Below are 20,852 nucleotides of genomic sequence, written 5' to 3' on the forward strand. Positions count from 1 at the left end.
TGTGAAAACTCATGTCGAGAAACGAGTTTTGTATTTTATTTTGCATAAACTATGTGAAATAAATAATTTGATTCGCAAATTGATTAAAAAAAATCATGTTAGCATATTCAATCGTCACCAGACCTCGGATGGTTAAATACACGAACCACGATTATCTCGCCTATTTGTCAGATTTTGTAACAAAATTGACAGCTCAAGTCATACGCGATTTTCGCGGTACCGTGACGATCTCGGTTCGTCTATTTCCAGCCTAACATTTCTGAATGTTTGAGATTCATAAATCTTTGAGATTCATGAATCTTTGCAATCGAGATTCAGTTTCATTGAAACATTTCAAAGATTCATTCAGATTCATGGATTTGAATCTGGTTGACCCAACACTTGTGACCAACTATGAGAACCCCTGAAAAGCCCCTTAAAATAGTGATGCTTTCTCGGTTCCTGAACTTAACTCTGACCCAATTCCTTGCCGAATGTGGAACTCCTGGTCCATGCCCAATTGCCTTCCGGTTTCCGATATTATACCGATTCAAGAAACTCTTCCGGTAGCAATTATTTGCCTAAATTGGGTAATTGCAAAAATTGCAAAATGATTCACTTGATAATCCTTAAGTTCCTGGAAGTATTGAGGGGTACTTTGGGTTCAATAATCCAAAAACTTCTTAGAAGGCTGAAAAAGTTTCGGTTTTGTGTATTCTTTTAGACTTGTTTTTATCTTTCTTTACTTTTAGGTCCTTGATTGTAACCAGTTCTTATTTGTTCTGTCTAGCAAAAGGTTGAGAGTGTGTGCCATTAACTAATTTGTTTTCATATAAACTACCAACGAAATTAATCAACATAAAAATTGTTGAATATTGTTAATTGTTAATAGTTAAGTGTACCATTTTGATTGTATTACCTCTAAAACAATTGGAATAAACAATCAAACTGATGTTAAATTAAATTATACGAAACAATTAAATTAAACTGCCTCTTTTAAAACTACCAGCACCCAACGACAGATGCATGGGAGTCAACCAATGTACGGATAAGAATTGTTTTACGCTTCCTTGTAGCAAGGACCCAAGCCGCAAAAAGGGGAACTGAACGAAAACAAAATCCACATGCTTTCTCGTTGGTTTACTACTCTGTTGGGAAGAACGAGAAAGCATGTTGATTTATTTATTTATTTTATTTTTATTTTATTAATTGCTCGGCCACGTTGGGTTACAGCAATAGTGCTTACTGACTATAGTATACAATTATTCGCGAAGGAGTAGGTTTGAGTTTATGGTACGGAAAAGGAGCGAAGACGGGATCGGTAGACAGGATAGGATAGGTTGAAATCGAACAGATCTGAAGTACTATTAAAAGACGATATAGCTCGTACAAAAGGCTCATTGCGAGCAAAACGTGTACGACATATAGGTAACTGGAGACGAAAACGATAACGTAAGGTGCGACAAGGTGCATACAAATGTAAGCGCGACAGAAGTGAAGGAGTATCAATCGTATTGAGCAATATGCCAGCAAGGAAAGAAGCCTGAGCGACCGAGACGCGGTGCTCCAACTTGGCAAGGCCTAATAGAGTGCATCTATCGTCATACGAAGGAAGCGGAATAGAGTGATGACCCAGCGACCTACGAAATACGATCCTTGTAAACGTCTCTGGATCCTCTCAATCCTTTGGAGCAGAGATAGTTGGACAGGAGACCAGATGACAAAGGTCCAGATGAACGGACCCAACAACAATAAAGGGACTTAAGACAAAAAGGATCACGAATTTCAGTGGACATGCGACAAATATAACCAAGACTTTTGTTGGCCTTGTTGATGACATAGTCCGTGTGCTCCTTGAAAGAAAGACTCGGGTCAAAGAATACGCCAAGATCCTTAGACAAGGACGCACGGGGAATAGGGGTATCACAGACACTATAAGCATGAGTTATACTTGTAGAGGATCGGAAGAAAGACAAGACAGAACATTTTTCAGGACATAGGACTAAACCGTTAGAAGCACATCATGTAGAGAATTTACAGAGCCAGGACTAGACAATCAGCTGTAGAAGATACAGGAAGAAATTTTTTAACGTCATCCGCATATAGCAAGAAGCCGTTAGGAGGAAGGAACGAAGTACAGTCATTGAGGAAGAGAATGAACAGTAAGGGACTAAGGACACTACCTTGTGGGACACCCGAAGAACTAAGAAAACATTCAGAGAAAGAGCCACAGATTTTAACTACATATGAACGATTCTCAAGATAGGAGTTGAACCACGGCAATATAGAGCCACCGAAACCTAGTTTTCGAAGCTTAGCAACAAGTAATGATAGAGGTATACTGTCAAATGCCGCTTTGAAATCGGTATAGACAGTGTCTACTTGCTTACCACTAGACAGGTTATGATATAGAGAAGACAACCTCACTGAGCGATGGGGCATAAAGCCGTGTTGTTCCGTAGAAATACAATTTTTTACACAAGGCATTACAGATAAATGGACAATTGACTCGAGGATTTTAGAACACGCTAGTAGTTTTAGATGGAAGGCTAGCAGAGCCTCGCCGAGAGTTCGCAAAACGAAAGAATGACCCAGGATCAATAGTGAGGCGCATTTAAAGACGCCGGACGTAGCGACGATACAGATGGCGATTAAGAAGACGATAAGCCTTAGCCGCATATTTATATACACAAAGATTGTGTAAAGTATTATTTAAACGGTAGGCTCGTTGAGCGCGGTTTTTGTCAGATTTTAATAGACGTAAAGCTCTGTTCGACCACTTAGGATTAGGAGCGGGTTTAAGGAGAGGACAGCAGGAAGGGAAGGCGGAAGTGATTACATTAGTAAACGCTGCTACAGCTTGATTTATGTCACAGTCAGCATCAATAAAGGACCAATTTCGTTCGTTCAGTTCCCCTTTTTTCGGCCTGTGGAATGACCATGCGATATAAGCTTCGTTAAGTTTCGTGTTAAGGACATTTGAGAAGAATCTCATAATTTCTAATTTCGACTCGATGAAAATAATTTCTCATAACTATATCGTGGATGTAATTGTTTTTGTCTGTACTTGAAAACCGTTTATTTAAAAAAATCACGATCATATTTTAAAAAGATTTACGTCTTATTTACATAGTAAAAGTAATGCTAGTGTGTGTTGTGTTCGTTTTGTGTTCGCGTGATTGTGCTGGAGTGTGCGGAGATTTAAAGAGAATTGATGCGCAAGCCGTATCCGCAAGGTTTGCACGAGCATTTGTCTTACGACCAGGTACACACAGGCTTGCCAACAAAATGGAAAACCGTGATTCTAGCCCTTGCAAACCTTGCGAAACCTTCAAAGCGATGCGGAAAATCTCATACATTCATTTGTTTGCACGCGAACATACGCCTGGACGGGTTCGGTTTACCCCGGCCGTCCCAGGAGGTGTGCTTGCTATTTCCCCGAGAGTAAAGTTTAAAAAGAAGTAGTAGAAGTACACCGCAACCCAATTGCCTGCCTTGCTGCCGCCTAACAGTGCTACAGTTAGTAGCTTATTGCTTTTAATCATTGTAAACGGCTGAGTTTGCGCCATTCATATCAGCAGCAAGGTTTGCCGGAATGTTTGCCGGTCTAGGCGTGTCCAGTCTTACAAGTTTTAAGCAGTACCGCAAGCATCACAACCCCCATCGTCGCCTATTTCACTCCAGGTGACCATATTCGTAAGTAGAAAATAAATAATAAATAATTTGCCAGCCTGCTGCCATTCAGTCATCAGTCCGTCGATGAGAAGGCACCCCAAATATAAGTCTCGTTTGCGTGTCGCCACGATTACACTGCTAAAGCACGCGCAGGACCTATCTCACAAACACAGCGCCCGTCTTACAGATCCGGCGATGGTCGTTTTCGCACGTATTTGGCAAAGTAGTCCGGCCGCCAGCATTTGCAGGAGCCGGGAATGAGGAACCAGTCGTAGTACAGTCGCACCTGGAAGCAGCCAATCTCATCGTGCCCATCACAGTGCTGATTAGCCTTGGCACTGGAAGCGGCCGCTGTCGGTGCTTGCTGTTGTTGCTGCTGCTGCTGTGGGTTGCCGTTGATGGTGCTCTCGTATACGTTGTCGGTCGGGAGTCCGGCACGCTTTTGCAGATACTGCTGGTACGCCTGGAAGTCCTGGATGGATGGAGCCGTCGTGGTGGTCGTGGTCGGCACGGTCGGTTGCTCTTCCGCGTTCGGGTAGAATATTTCGGCCACCAGCAAGCTCACCCAGCGCGGCGACGAAAGACACCCACCGTCCAGATAGTGGCAGCGTGCCTGCAGACAGCGCGTCACTTCGACCGTCTGCGTGAAGTACCCCTCGTACGGGATCTGCACCACGTAGCGCCACGAGCCTTGGTAGTTCTTGGCGAACACGGGCGTCGCGTACTCTACCTTGGCCGGGCAGGGCGTCGGCGGTCCCTCGTAGCGGGGTGGCGGCGGGTAGGCGGCCGGTGCCTCTTCGCGTCTTTCCGCCACCAGCTTGCTGCTGATCGGTTCGCCCTGAATGGCACGGTACAGCGCACAGAACACACCGCCACCATCGCAGAACTTTCGCGGTGCACGGGCGTCTTCCTCCACGCGACGCTCCTCTTCCATGCGCATCGATTTGCCCATTCGCCGGCCAATGCTAAAACGCCACACAGTAACGAAACACACACATTAACACTCGGCTAAAATTGAGTTCACTCATATTCACGTACCCATTGTCGTCGAACTGATCCACCGGTTCGTCGGGAATGATTTGCGTTACCTTCGGTAGCGTATCATCCGCCTTGAGCACGGGCAACGTCTTAGAAAGGAACTTAAGCGTTTGGTTTCGAATCAATTCGCTAGCGGAAAATAGAAGAAAAGAAAATCGAGCATTATCAAAACTGCTAGCAGAATACGTTACAATTAAAGCGCTGGACACTTACAACGGGTACGGTTCGCCTAGTACGTTCTGTTTCATCGGGTTGCGTGGAATCTTGCCCTTGTTCAGATCCCCGCACAGGTTGTTGGCTGAAACGTACGGTTTCGGGTTGGTCGCTTCCTTGCACTCGATGTTGATGTGCGTGTAGGGCGGCGAACGGACCTTTGGCGGGACGGCTGAAGGCGATTCTATGAATGCATAGTAACTACATATCGAAGGACAGTTAAGGAATGTAATTAATGTCTTTCTCCGGTAATAATAATACCGATTGTCCAGTTAGTTTTACTTACCCCTCTGGAGGCTCCTCCGAATCCAGCAGCTCATCGGCCCGAAGCAATGCTTGGCATCCAAACAACAGCTGTAAATAAAATGTAAACCTTAAGTCATTTGGGGACGGAAAGCTCTCCTCATTCTTCCGCGTGGAAATTTCCAAACTTCCTTATCGGATATGCAATCATTGCTGATCGATTCAATTGATCAAGATTTCATTCGCTTTTCAGTACAAAAAAATAGGAAAAACCAATTGCTTCTCATTAAGTGCAGCCTCTGCTAATACCCATATGCCATAAGTTCAAGGCCCGTGCAATGAAACTCTCCGTTTCAGTGCCCTAATTAGGGTAATACGTTCGCGGTACAGCATCGCACAGCCAGCTATCACTGGTACCGGAATTAGTTCAACGATCATCTGCTGATCGTCATCAGCATCGATCGCCACTTTCTGCACTCAATCAAGCCGGTTTGTAATTGAGCCTCGCAGCCAGTTTGCAAATGACTTCACGAGGGGTCATTTTTTCTTTCTTTCTTTCCTCTCGTTTAACTGTTCTACCCGTTTCTTTATTGCTTTGCCGTTTTCCAAATCCATCTCTTACCACAAGAGATCAAAATTCACATTCAAAGATCAATCCCATTTCACGCCTTTTTCGACTCCAACACCACGACTCTCCGCACATAGGAGAATGATGAGGGGAAAGACGGAAAAAGAACCACAATCAACGGCAACCACTTTCTACAACTTCGTCTCTTGCGAGGTGAAATTGTAAACCTTTTATCGATTTCTGGCTGGTTTTCTGGTCGATGTGTGTGCGCAACAAAAAAAAACATGTAAATTGTACAACACCATGCACACTTCACTTTCTGCGTCACTTTGCCACTGCTCCAAGAGCCTGCATCTGCACGTGCGGTACTGGCTCATATGATACTTGTTCCTCTTAAGTAGAAGCCTTTCTCCTGCAAGTACTGCCAAACTTTTTGTTTTCTTTTTTTCTTACAGTGCTTTTGTTTTGGCATAGAAATTTGTTAGTGTGGAAAATGGAACATATGCTAATCGCATTGCCGAAGGAGTGTTTAAAGTGTCACTTTCCCATCCAACGCTTGGGGCTGCTTGTGACTTATTTATTCAAATGCCGTTATTAATGTGACTTTAAACCGATCGAAATGTTTCGCCATGTCCTAATTTCTGTCGCAGCAAACAGGCGAAAGCAGTGTGTTGCAAACATTAAAACCCCGGTGGCATTCGCTTTTCCACTTTTCAGTCGCCAATTCTGCTATGGCGCTAAAATTGATTCCTTATTTTAACGGGACTTTTCTTATCATCTCAAGCACTTTATGTTCCAATCATAGGTTAATAGACAGTGGCGATTTCACACGGGATTGCAACAGCATAAACCTGTTGGGCGGGGGAAGCTGTTTTTTCCTGGCACAAGGTTCGTTTGGCACAGAATTACCGGTTACCGGGTGTACTCCATTCAGGCATTACATAGTACGAGAAAACTCTTAGTATCTTTCAACCCCGATTGCAGTAGCCTATTTATTTATTAGAGAAGCGACAGCAATTCCAAAGACCATCTCATTCCAGGGCACCCGATTGCCGATGGTAATCCGCTCCGCACTGGACAGCGATGCTTTTCTGCTTTGCCTCTTAGTGATGGAGATGCTTTGGCACACACATGTGCGATTTGCCTCCCCTGGCGTAGTAATAAATAAAATGCACGGCAACATTGCATTGCATTTGGTGGAGAAGCGGCGTACGAAGGTGTAACGTGAGTAATGCGGTGTTCCATTTTCAAGTCCACCATCCATTTCTTCCCGACCCGTTTTGTACGACGGATACGCTATATTTGGGGAAGGCAAGTAAGCGAAATGAGCACAGAAACCCGGTGCGCATACTACTGCTACCACTTATTTTGAACCTGCTCTTCAAGCTCTATTTTTCTACAAGCCTCAGAGATACTGCGATCGTGGCACTCACTCGATCGACGATTGTTCATCGACGTAAATGCTTTTCACTGCTATCGACTTATGCAATTGATTGTAGTAGCTAGCGCACGAGTTTAAAACACACTCAACATGCGTACCTTCTTCTTTAGCCATTTGGAAAGAAAGTATTTAACAAGGGAAACAACTCGAAACATCACAATAATAACTCGTTTCAACCGATCGAAGTCGAAGATGATGATGCTTTGGTCAGTAAACAATCAGAGATAAAATTGAGATGGATGGAATATCATTACCAATAGTCAGCGATTAGGATGAAGTAAGCAATACATTAGTGTAAGTATTTGTTACTTAAAATCTTAAAATGTTTACAAACATTCAAAATAAATCGTCTTATAAACACTGCGTTTGCTCTTAATAAGCTGAGAAGCAACTGCCACTCCGTTCAGCTACAAATCTTCAAGTTCAAAAATAAAGACTTCAATGCCAATGGCTTGCAAGGTGAGAGAAAAAGGCGACGAACCTGACCCAACTAGATTCCCTCTTTCGTCATGGTTTCCGATTGGAGGATGAGAGTTTAATGAAGTTCAACTCATCATTATCTTCTGCTTCTTTTGTTTTGCTGTTCTGTTTAATACATTGCGTATAGTTTTCCGAATGTTTGAAATACCGATTCGACATACGAAACGGTTCTTGGACCGAGCAGCAGGGAAACAACCGTTTTGGGGAATTTCGGTTCTGGTTCAAAGGTTGATTATCGATTAACGAACCGATTAGAATGTTGAGATGCCGTGTGTTAACGATGAGACCGTGTCCAGTGTCGAGGGGGTCCGTGTAATTTGGCTGCGATCGTTAGGAGTGGCTGATTTGCCTGCCTCATTACGCTGGGTCCGAACCTGTAAAACCGTGTGGGGCTCGGATGGCACGGTCTTAAAGTGGCTCATGTGCCAGAGCGCATGCGGAAATATGCACAACGTACGTGAAAAGAAAGGTTCATCAATTAAAGTGAATAGCAAAGCAAAAAAAGTGTATAAAAATACCACCACACTACCACACATACGCCTGGCACACTGGGCCAACCGTTCTTCGGACAGGTCTGTCTATCTGACCTACAAACACATTTCAGACCTGCATCAGTCCGCGAGGAAGCACAGGGTACGGAGCAAACCGGAACGCCTTATACTGTGTGCGATGACTGTGCGTCGTATGAGGCAATATACCCAACCGGTGACCGGGCTGTATCGGTGACTGTTTGTCGTAGAACCGTTCTAATGGCCTAATAAAGGAAAGTTGGGAACCAGCTATTTCAGCATTGTGGATATTTTAATTAATTGATTAATTGTTGGATAAGGGTACGGAGCTTCCCTTACTTGATGCACACCGACCTTGGACAATCATTTCAACAACTTCGATGCCACCTGCATTTTATACCACCCAAGATGGGAACGAAACAAAAGAGAAACATATCTGGCAAATAAATCAAAACCACACAAAACCCCCATCAGTGATGACGAATTCGAAGGGGGTCCTCAGTGGAGGAGAAGAGACTTGAATGCCACGGTCTATCTCTCTTTCACTCTCTCTCTCTTTCTCTCTCTCTCTCTCTTCCGTTCTCTTTGCCTTTCCTTAATTTCTCGATCATATTTCGCACCGTTCTCAAGAATCAGTGCCACCAAGCAGGCAAGCAGGCACAACTTTCTCTTACAGATTCCGCCGCACCGAAATGGGACACCAGCGCTTGACGACACTCGACAAAGCAAGCTACCAAACAACGAAAACATGGAAATGAATCCCATCCGCGTTCGTCGTTTACTCGATTGGTTCCCGGATTGGGTCACAGCAGCAGCAGCAGCAGAAAGTAGAACACTATTTGCATAATTATTAGGCACATTCAGTAAACCCCAGAGTTCCCCTCCCTCCTGGAGAAATGCTCTCACACACCCGCACAGGAACAGAATTCCTCGGTGACTCGGTGACTAACTCCAACCCGCACTAGCACTTGGCTCTGTTGCACCTGTTAAGCAAAGCTGTTCAACGTTAGATCCAAGCAGTCGTGTGCTTTGTACAACTTTAAGCGTTTAGTGATCCGTACAATGCCGCGTGGAAACAGTTCTAAATATGACCTAAATGTTTCTTGTACTAATAGTGATTGTTACGTTCCCGATTTTTGTCAATTTTTTCGCTTAGCTTAACATAATCTTTGATATCACATCCATCGTGACCTATAATTTGCCAACTCCACTCTGTATCTCTAACGTATGCTTACCAGAAACACGAGGTACTTCATCTTTTGTAGCTGGAAATGTAGCAAAACGCTTTTATCCACCGACGGTTATCACTTGTTTTAAAATGGGAAATACTTCCCAAAGTCACACTATTGTAAGTTCTTGTTTTGTCCTGATCAGGACTTTCGCCGGATCTTCGTAAAAAAAACTCACTGCCCCTTTCACCCGCTCCTCCACTCCTTTGATAGAATCCACTACACAAACGGACGTTTCTGACCGGAAGTGACTACTTGGCACTGGTGTAATGGTGGTCCAGGCAAACAACCACTGCTTCCACTAGCAACTGTGAGTGCGTTATTCCGTCCACCCAGCACGGGATCTACAATTGTACTGGCGCGTCCAGCCACAACCGTACTGCGCCAAACCTCCTTCCAGCCAGCCAGCCAACCAGCCAGCACCACAGGTTTTCCTCCCGCGATCCGGCAAAGAGCGGGAGAAAGACAACAGAGGCCTATACGTACGCTGCCTGTTTGGTGCGTAAGTGTGCTTCGTGCTTTCTTGGGGTCTGTTTTTTTCCACCATACGCAGCCGTGCATTGGAGTAAGAGAAAAAAGGTTACTTTGCTTCACACCCAAGACATGCTTTTCATTCCTACCCACTTGGGCTGGGTGGGGGCCCGGGGGTTCTTTCTTTCCCGGTGGTTGGTGGTGCTGCTTGCTGAGTAGTTTCGTGGCAGAAGATCTGAAATACTTTTTGTTGTCTTCTTATTTACATGGAGATTTCCTTTACCGCCGTGTGCTTGCTGTGTTAGACTGTTATACAACATGATCAGCCTTCTGCCTAGATCGGTGAAGGAGTGAACAGGGCAGAAGAAAACATAAAGGGGAGAAAGAATGTGTTGCAGCATACTTTTTTGTACCCGTGCACACAGTGGGAAGCACAGGGGAATGAGAAACCGATACACCTACCATCCTCTTCTCGGGAGATTCTCATGGGGCGGCAGCGATGGTGCTGCTTTCACCCAGCTATGCGTTTTATGCTGTTGTTTCGAAAATTCAATGCACTGGAGGAGTTGTGGAGAGGGCGATCAGTGGAACGCACTTGGAAGAGAGGACCTTGACACCGGTTGTTTAAAATGCACCAGCTGAGAGACTAACCTTTGCTTCCGACGTATTATGATTTAGTGTCAAGTCTTCCCAATTCGTCCAACGCATGCCCTTGAGAATCTGACCATTTGACCGTCGTAATGGTTGCATTTCAAGTGTTCGCTCAATATCTAGAGCACCCACACATCAATCTCTACTGGAAGGTTTAATTGTTGTGCAAATACATAAGCTTAACGGGCGAAACGGGTGTACTGAACTTTGTTGCATAGTTTTATTCCATGTCAGTGTAAATTTCTAATGAAAATTAATTAAAAATATACATCATGATAAAGTGTACATTCATTCATTCATTCCTTCTTTTCTACCTGAGCCCGTTCAATTGAAACGAGATTAAAAACGATTGTAAAGATACGCAATTCTTAATAGCATGTTCGGGCGTACCTAAACCAGTTATTACAGTGATAGTACACCGAAAAAGCTCTCTTTCTCTTCTTTTGTTACCTCTCTCTTTCACACAAACACACATTTCTATTTTTTCGCTAAAGCCACAGCAGAATAACAGCCATTCTGTCTCTCTCGCTGTATGTTCGCGAACGGATTAGTTTGTTTTTCTAATTATCACGCCGACTTCTACGGGAAATGTAGACTACCGCTAACAGAAAATAAGATTATACGCTCATCTCCTCTGCTGCTCTTGCTGCCCCGTTCTCCCTCACCTCCTCCGACCATTCGACGTTTCGTCCCGGTGTACTTAGAGCGTGTCGAATTGCGGGGGGGAGGGGGGCATGGTTTGAAAAATACTTTACAGTTATTCTGCCGCAAACGCACCGACCGTTATCGATGCATCTTAAGAAGCAAAGTCGCAACCGCCACGCTTCTTCTTCCCTCATCGCCCTATCCGACCCCAGCAGAGGTCTCACTGGGTAGCCAGCCAGAGTGGTGGTTTTGTTTGATTTGTGATTTAGTGGTTTAGTTTCGTTAAAAGTTCGAGCAAAAATTGCTGTCAAACGCTGTAAATCGACCGCATTGCGTGAGTAACGAGCGAACCCCGGCAGCAGCTGTCATTGATACATAATATGCTAGGTTTGATTGCTTCATTAAGGGCAAATTCCCCATTCAATTGGCAAAGCTGGATTAACGCCTTAAAAACCAGTTTGGTAAATCGGGAAGGATGGTGTATCGCCAGCTTAAATTAACTCTCCTGCGAATCACAAAAGAAGGAGGGGCAGCTTAGAAGTAGTTGCAATTATTTGCTGTTGTTATTTTTTCTAACGTGCCTATTAATCATTTACCGGTAACGATTACTCAAATTGCATCTTCGAACGACCAGCAGCCGCTGGAACTTTACACAAACCCTAGTGTTTCAGTGCGTCTGGTTTGTACGGTAGAAGAAGAGCAACATTTGAGGGCATAACGCGAGCACGCACGTCGGGATTCTGAAGCAATTATGAAAACAGTTCGGAAACAAGCCAATAAGAGCAGCTCAATCACAATCCCGGCCGTTCCTGCAAACTTGCAAGGCTAGATTGAGTTAATTGAAGCGAATTAGACCACTACAGTTTATTCTTCCCAGCGAACTCGGCACGAAACGGTGCACACCACGGAAGTCTGGAATGGTGCATTTAACAAGTGGCTTGGTTGTGTGTTTTTTTTAAACATTTATGCTCCATGCAACTTTTCTTGAAGATCATTGTGTTTTTACTTGTTATACTGCATGAGACTGCATTATATTAATTCTAGAGCAATGCACCTACTTTATGGCATTTTTACTAAAAATGTAATGCAATTAACCGTAGAGTTGGCAACCAGATTTACACACGTAAGTTGGCAACCGGCATACCCGGGTATTCCACACGTTTTGATGCAAAAAATTAACGATTTTCATAGGTAAACAATGCTTTCTATATTTTAATGCTGTAAGCAAGTAATGCCGACCATATATTCTCTTCTATATCATTTATTCATTAAGTTTTTTTCATTTTTTTGATAAAAATAACGGTCAAATTGAAATTTGGAATCGCTTGATTTTGACTCGAAAATAAGCACAATACAAAAAGAGGAAGAAGAGAAACGTCATTCTCCATACAAAATGTATGGAATACCCGGGTATGCTGGTTGCCAACTAACGTGGTAAAGTTAAAAAAAAATCAAAATAAAATACTTACAGCCTGTTTAAAATTACAACTTATGCACCAAAAAATCATAAATTAAAAGTTGGGAGGCTACGGAAAATTTCAGGTCAATAAAAGCAATGAATCAAAAGTTATTGCAGTTCGAAGTTGAAAAAAATACCCGGGTATCCGGTTGCCAACTTAAAGGTTAATGTAAACTGTAAATCGCAAATTAATTCAGCAAAGCACATAAATGCTACAGTTGCAAGATGTTTTAGTCTTCATAAGTACTTGTTGCAATTATTCTTGTATCTTATAGAAAAATATCAACTGTAGTGCCGGATACATTTGCTACAACTTACAAAAATTATACTCTGATCCTGAAATAAGACGTAGCATGTGGCGAGATACGACTCTGTGACTCTGATGACGCGTAAATTTAATCCAAGTTACATGTCATTTGACTGACACCACTCTGCAAGTTTTCGTTGAATCTATCAAAAAATAGTACGTGGTATTTAGTTAGTATTTATTATATTTATTTTATTAACAACAAACAATTCAACAAAATATTAAACTATACGGCCTTTCCGGAAACCGTTAGTCCTGAATAAAAAAAACCTTTAAAATAAACGTAAGGATGATCTAATCTATTCAATTACATGGTCCAAGATGGGTAGCCTAGAGGAAGCCAGTGTGGTTGGGTCTGGACCAAAATGTCAAATGTGGTTGGATTCGGGGCCAGTTTCCACTTGGTAAGCATTACATTGTAACTATCTGCATGTTACGGTTTTTGAAGTTCAACACATGCACATAAAACGTGTTGTTCGTGATTAATAGTGATGGGTAAAGTTGGCAAAAATCCGGAGTCGTCTCCGATCCGGTGCCGTAAATTTCGGAACCAACTCCGGAAGGTAGTTTCACCCGGCAATATCTGGAGTCGTTTGGAGTTGTCCGGAGTTGTCCGATGTAGTGTAATGTTGTAGTGGTCAGGCATTAAATTTTTGGTTTTTTTTCTCTTTTTGTTTGTGCGTGCATTTATTAAGAGCGGAGTCGTTCGGGGTCGGAATCGTCCGGAATCGTCTGAAATCGTTCGGGGTCGGAGACGGCCGGTATTCGAAGTTTGACATTATTTTCCAGTCTCATATTCATATTTTGTTCATTTTCTTTCGAGCGAATGTAGCAGGAAAGAAAGAACGACATCGAAATGTGTTGCACTGTTACTCCGGACAACTCCGAGTCCAAATGACTCCGAACTACTCCGAACTACTCCGAACGACTCCGAATGACTCCAAACGGCTCCGAACGACTCCGAATGACTCAAGACGACTCTAGACGATTTCAGACGACTCCGGACGACTCCGAGCGACTCCGAATGACTCCGAATGACTCCGAACGACTCCAGACAACTCCGAATGACTCCAGACGACTCTGGATGATTCCGAACGACTCCGGGTGACTCAGTATATGGGTAGATCTAGTAATTCCTTCTTGCCCAAGTCGGAATCGGACTAACAATAGTCGGTGTCGGATCGGAGCCGTGGGTGCGCTCCAGAAAGCACATCACTAGTGATTAAGGTGCAGGGCATTTCCAGCCAAAGTTAATTTTGGTTTGTATTAGGAAGGTATATCAAACTTAGCAAGAATTCATAAAAAATAAGTAAATGTATGATCTGTGCGAAATGGTATGTCACATCTTTGCATATTTTCACATTTCTTGAACCAATATTACACAACTACAACAACGAAAAAATGAATTGAGGGCCGTAACAGAATTGTAAAGACACTTTACACAAAAACAGGGCTTTTGCTATAAATATTACAGTTGGAAATCCTTCAAAAACTTACTTATGACAAGTTTTTATTTTCTGTGGGTGGGTGATAGGTGATTATCGCTCCAATTCAGGTTCTACTTCGATACAACAACCGTTGTCAGTCAAGGATGTCAGTTCAGTTCAGTTCAGTGACTTATTGGAGACCCATAGCAGTATAAACAGTTGGTGACACGGTCCATTCGGAGGATCAAGCCCCACGAAGACCATGGCGTTAAGTCGTACGAGTAGACGACTATACTACGAGACTGACCTTCTGGAATTCAGTTTCTTACCCCAAATCAACTAAACAAACTAAACAAAATTTCTACTACAAAAATACGACATAAAAACCCTACCTAGCCTAATGAGTTTGACAACCCTGATATGGAATCGTTGTTTTTTTAGGTTTAGTAATTAGATAATTATTATCAAAATCATTGCAAGATGTTGTGCAATCAATACAACGAAGGATCAGTTAGTTACAATTAAGATTCGATTGGTTTATTTTATACCGTCTAAAGTTGTTGCGCCAAACAAGTGAAATTGCTCATATCAGCTTGCTCCAAACAACTTTAATCAGAACAGGGCCTAAAAGTAACCAAAACCAATATCGCTTGCTATAAAAGAAATATCAATCATTTTAAGTATCTTCTTAAGTAAAATTGATGTTTTTAGATGATGAACAAGATCCAGTTGGTGATTATGTATGTGCCTTCCTCAGGGTTGACCCATCTTAAGTAAAGTGCTTGGAGGAGGTAGCTTTTCCTACAAATCCACGCCCAGTGTGGATTTTTCCCCCGGAACCATTCGGCTGCTGTCCACGGCATTTGGGTTAAAACATTCAACAACCAACTAACCTAGATTGGAAGAGTTAATGGAAGCCTGCCAAAAGCCGCCATCAGTACAGTCAGTATGCCAAAAGCCACGGGTGAAACGAAAAAACAACAAACACACATACACACACACCTGCTTTGGTTGGACGGCTGTGATGTGTGTGTGTGTGTGTGTCTATTTCCCAAACCATTCAACTGCCCTTCCGTTTTGGGATATGCAGAATTTGCTTGCTTTTTTTTTTCAAACATTATCCATCAATCCCCGTTACGAATGAACGCGGCGAGTGAAATGTATGTTTAGCTGAATTGAATGTCTGTGGCAGTGAGCGACGTGCTAGCTGAATGAATTTTCCCAATTTTGTTTTCCAAGCGACGATGACACTGATCTCATTCCGCGGCAACTTCAGAAGCACAGTTCCCCTAGCCGTTCGCTAATATACCAGTCTAGTTCCCACCACCGTGCACAGTTACCTATTGAATCCAGCTTCTTTCTTCTCGTCCGTGTCCCAAGCATTTTCCCAGCGTATTTTCCACATTACTACTACTCTCTCTCATTTCATCTTAGTTCCTTTCGTCTGGTTTAGTCGCTTGTCTCCCCTTCGATCGTGCTGAAACAGTACGAGGTAGCCAAGTTCCCAGGTTTTCCAACCATTCGGTTGTGGCTTTGTGACAGGTCGGGTAGGCTTTGCTGGACTGTAGGGGTTTATTTTTAAATGTTGCATGCTATGCACCCGGGGCAGCTTTTCCTCCCATTAATTGCGCCAGCTAGAGACACCAGTCAGTGCGGGAAGATGAGTGCAGACGAGTAACTGTACCGGTGGTCGGTAATGGCTTTTTGATTTATTAAATCGTTAGTAAATTAAATCCTATGTTTCATACATATATTTCTAGAGGCATCTGTGGGTGTAGGAATATGTTTTAAATCCTTTTCTTTCTGTTCTGTACTAACAACGCGGATTCACTGCGGACCAATAAAGCATCAATCACGCATTCGGATTCCCTGCATTGTATTTCAAACGCAATCGGTCGGACATTCCTAGACCGAGCTGTACATTTCACAGCACTTCATCGGCCTGCTGATGGAACAAATCGGTCGTTCGGTTGGCTGGAGGATCGATTCCGTTAGCCACACATCAGATTAGTTGGGCTGTAATACGATTGCGCTATCATACCGCGAATGGCACGCTTCAATGATATCGTTCGCCATTCGCCTAACGGCTAATAGAAAGGATGCATCATTTTATGATCTAGTTTCATATTATTCTGACGGTAGGAGACGGGGATGTTTGTTTGCAACGAAACTACCGAAACTGTAGTAATAACAATAATTAATCACAATAGAAGAGAAAGATAAAAGGCCCTGTACATCGACAACACTGGATGGAAATTGATGATATAATAATTACAATACTCTATTATACTAGCATGCATGTACAGTAAAGGCGCCGTAAAGAAAGAAAACTCGTGAAAGATGTACAGGTACCCCCCGAGATACGATTTTATTTGGGATCGAAGAAATGATATCATGTATTTTAACCAAAACTTGGAGAATCTTCATAAATGTGTATGTAACGGTTATCAGTAAGAAATCGAATGAAAAAAAATACATAAATGTCTTCTAAATGGCAGCAGCTTTAAATTGTCAAAATCAGAATCGTGGTATCTGCTAATAGTACAGTGGCCGGCAAAATAAAGTGCCCAGTACTTACAATTTTACATTTTTTCCGTGAATAATGAAGTTATTGTATTGCTTTATTTTTTGAAACATTGTTCGTGATATTCTTAAGAATGTGCAGTACCATAGCATGACAAAAATGAGAAGTTTGTTCCAAGAAAAAAAAATCTTTTTAAAATTGATCAAAATCACTGTGTAAAAATAAAGTGCCCACTTTATACATTCTATAGAAAATATTTTTCTGAACAAATATAACATCAAATGTATAATTTAAAATTCAATCCTCTGGCATTATTCACATGTTCGAGGATTTTTGACATAATTTATTTTGTTTTTATTTGCACATAATTGGCATTGGTTCTTGCTAAGAGTATTTCAGAGCTTAAACATATATTTTTCCCTAATCAGGTCATTTTCAAAACATTTGCGTCAAAATTTGCACACGAAATCTCGATAGGATTAAAATTAACACTAAGTGGGAGTTAACATTAACACTAAGTTTTATTCAAAAAAAAAAAAAAACATCTCAACACACACAATCAATACAAAAATATTTCTCAACTAGTATCGCATAAAACACCTTGCATGTCCTCCATGAAGTCTAAATCTTGGTGCCATCGAGAATTTGTGGCAGATTCTATGTGCGAAGGTGGATAAAACTGGTGTAACAAACAAATAAATTTAAATTATACGCTCTGGATGACGCTTGAGAAGAACCAGATGCAAAAACTAAATGCAGAACTAGATAAACTTTTAAAAATAATAAATAAATACGCCAAAGATCCTCGAACATGTAAAGAATGGGAGAGGAACGCATATAAGTTATGAGTTTGGTGTTAAATATGTTCAGAAAAATATTTTCTGTAAAGTGGGCACTTTATTTTGGCGTAGTGATTTTGTTCAATTTTGGAAAAAAATATTTTTTCTTGAAGCAAACATTTTTGTCGTGCTATAGTACTACACATTTTTAAGCATGCCACGAACAATGTTTCAAAAAATAAAGCATTACAAAAAATGTATAATTGTAAGTACTGGGTACTTTATTTTGCCGGCCACTGTATCTGGAGGGGGTCGTATCTCGAGGGTCACCCGTTTGTAAATTGCGATTAACCCACCTCTAATCTTGCTGTGGATACAACAAGCTGTCACATATATTTTAGCTCTGAAGTTTGTTTAGGCAGACCGGAGACAAACAAAAATATAGAAAAAAGTATGTTTATATGAATCTGCACAAGAGGGAATCTAGTATGAGTGATTTTATTGTAGTTCTTTGAAAAACCTCTTTTCTAGACTTTACTGTAAAAGTATTCCGGAATGATCAGTAAGATAAACACGAGGGATCAATTGTTAAGTACAATCACCAAAAGAAACATTGCCAGAGGGTCCTCCTGCTAATACTTTTTGTTTGTTTTAATTGATTCATTGATTTATTAAATTTTGTATCAGTATTGATATAATTAGTATAGTATTGATTTAATTTTATACAGCCAAACACACACACATAACAATAACAATGGCATACAACTTTAAATTACAAACATGAAACTCAGAATAATCTCTTCGTGATATATGGCAGTTCGATGTTGATTGAATGGTGTGAAAGTTTAACCGATTGGTTTCATTTCAAGCTGTTCTATTATTTTTACTTATATTGTTATTGTTTATATTATATTGTTGTATTTCTGGTATTTTGCACAACAAAAAATCTAAAGCGGTTTAATTAGCGCTGTACTAAATGCCTTTGAAATATCTGTTTTCCATGCTTCAGTGAAGAAGAGATACCCGGCGCAATATTGCTTGCCGAAAAATAGCGTAGTTCGTTTTGATATACATCAACGGAACTGGAATAGAAGATAGATACGAGGAGAAAGATGGAACATTAACCTTCTTTAGCAGCGTTCGACGCCAAGAAGATCGTAATGAAAAGGCCGAGTCAGAATAGAAAGTTTTGTTCCGTGGTGTTGTTGCCTCTTCGCGTTCTTCATCTACCTGCCGAAAGCACAAAAAGCAACACACTTAACGGGGTGAAGGACGATCATCTGAGATCATCGTCGTTGGACAGAATAGCGTCCAAATGGACGCGATTGAAGCGTTTTACTTTGATGCAGAGCAAATTCCTTAAATGAGAAGATGTCACTAAAAACTAGCAATGTAAGACGTAAGTATACAGGTGCTGTAAGTATGCTTAAAGTCACGTTTATTCATCATTATTTCATTTCATTTTATTTCTATTAATAAGCTTACTGCCTTTTTTGTTTGTTTGCAACGGTTGGATATTCTTCCTTTCTTCTGTCTATCGTTTTTGTTCTTGGCAGTTCCTGAGTGAAATCTTCTTTGAAAACCGGTTCCGATCGCTCAGAGGCTAAGGAATCATAAACCTATCGTCATATCGGACGACTTTCTTCTAGAAAGCTTCTCCCGCTTTGGTTTGGAATCATGTCGAAAAGAATTTCATTGTTGCTCGACGACACTCAGTCCATGACTGAACTTACGTTGTCTCTGAGGTTTTGTAGCAGGTGTGATGCAAAAAATGTTTTAAAACCCTATGCGCTTGCATAAACATGAAATAAAACTTTTTGCTTTTCATTTTTATTTGATGGTTAAAAAAGTCAAGCCAATCAAGATAGGTGTATAGGATACAATAATTGACTGAATGCGGTTGATAGAACAGTTCATGATTTTTTTAAAACCAAGATTCAACCAACGCCACCAACAAGAGGAATTGTTCAGAATCCTGGATAACACATCAATCTAGAAACCACTAAGCTCATTTATCGCCTACGCATTTTATTACCAAACTCATTTTCTTCCTTCCTTATTTTAAATGTTTGGAATGCAATACTCTTTATTTGCTATTAATAATGTTAACAGTTAAGCTTACCTCAAGTTGACGTTTGACGTTTTATCACACCTCTAGTTTCATAGCCACGTTCAAAAATTTAGCCAAGTTTTATAAGCTTTTCCCGAGAAGCCATGTTTCGATATGCTACGTTTCTTAGAAGTGAAAATTAACATTCTAACATGTTCATAATACGTTACTATGTAATTTTATCAAAGGGGCTGCCCATAGATATGGACTATGGTGGACATACGCTCCGGATTTGTACTGCACATGTGTTTAGAATGCGTTCTAGCAAGGGTTTTACTGGTTACGAGAAAGTTCTTTAATGTTGTAATATCTCGTTATGCACATGTTCATCTTACTGTAAGTTAACTATTCTAATGATAATATTTTGTACAAATTACCAAGAACAATTACCAGTAGTTAAAAATCGATTATTTAACGAATCGCATATCACTTATAATAGCATACATATATGTCATGAGGGCGGTCCCGTGGTACAGTCGTCAACTCTAACGACTCAATAACAGGCCCGTCGTCAGTTCAAGCCTGAAATAGACCGTCCCCCCGTTGCAAGGATTTGACTATGCGGCTGCGTCGTAATGAATTAAGTCTCGAAAGTCTGTAAATGCCGCGGCATGTCCGCGTGGGACGTTATATATGTTTAAATAGAAAACGAAGACATATATGTCATACCCTCGTATTCATGTATAGATAAATATTCTTACCTTGCAGAAAAAAAAATTGTGTCATCATCTGATTCTACCGTGGAAACAAAGCTTTATTTATTTCTCATTTACAACCACACCAGTATTTTTAATGATTCTTTAAAACGACATATGTAATTTCAGACTCATCGCCAAAAATAAAATAAAAATAAGTTTAATAAGCTAAAATAAGTTTATAAGCTAGATATATTACGGCAAACATTAGTGAAGATGACACCTTTTTTGTATTTTGTATTAAGTGTCATGAATATGTGGTAATTAAATTAATCGAATGAGCATTAAGGGACCAACCATAAATTACGTAACAATATCAGGGAGCCAACGATATTTTTGACCGAAAAAATAGATAGGAGAGTTCCAGCCCGTGTATCAAAACATTAAAAAATTAAAAAAAAAACTGATT

The 20,852-nt window shown here is 41.2% G+C and overlaps 1 protein-coding gene across 1 annotated transcript; it reads right to left on the reverse strand.

The window, feature by feature from the left end:
- Nucleotides 1-3,038: 3,038 nt before the first annotated feature.
- On the reverse strand, nucleotides 3,039-9,921 carry LOC121594705. Its single transcript, XM_041918318.1, has 5 exons — nucleotides 9,382-9,921; nucleotides 5,192-5,259; nucleotides 4,906-5,106; nucleotides 4,693-4,821; nucleotides 3,039-4,619 (listed from the first exon to the last, which is right to left on the reverse strand). Exons 1-5 carry the CDS (start codon nucleotides 9,400-9,402, stop codon nucleotides 3,836-3,838), a joined length of 1,203 nt encoding a protein of 400 aa, XP_041774252.1. The 5' UTR covers nucleotides 9,403-9,921; the 3' UTR covers nucleotides 3,039-3,835.
- Nucleotides 9,922-20,852: the final 10,931 nt, after the last annotated feature.

This window comes from Anopheles merus, chromosome 2L (assembly GCF_017562075.2).
Source record: "Anopheles merus strain MAF chromosome 2L, AmerM5.1, whole genome shotgun sequence".
Classification (NCBI taxonomy): domain Eukaryota; kingdom Metazoa; phylum Arthropoda; class Insecta; order Diptera; family Culicidae; genus Anopheles; species Anopheles merus.

Coding starts and splice junctions, on each gene's coding strand:
- LOC121594705 (XM_041918318.1), bottom strand. CDS start 9,402: ATGAAGTACCTCGTGTTTCTG. Junction 5,107..5,191: donor TCGGAGGAGCCTCCAGAGGG/GTAAGTAAAACT, acceptor TTCGATATGTAG/TTACTATGCATTCATAGAAT. Junction 4,620..4,692: donor GATCAGTTCGACGACAATGG/GTACGTGAATAT, acceptor GTGGCGTTTTAG/CATTGGCCGGCGAATGGGCA.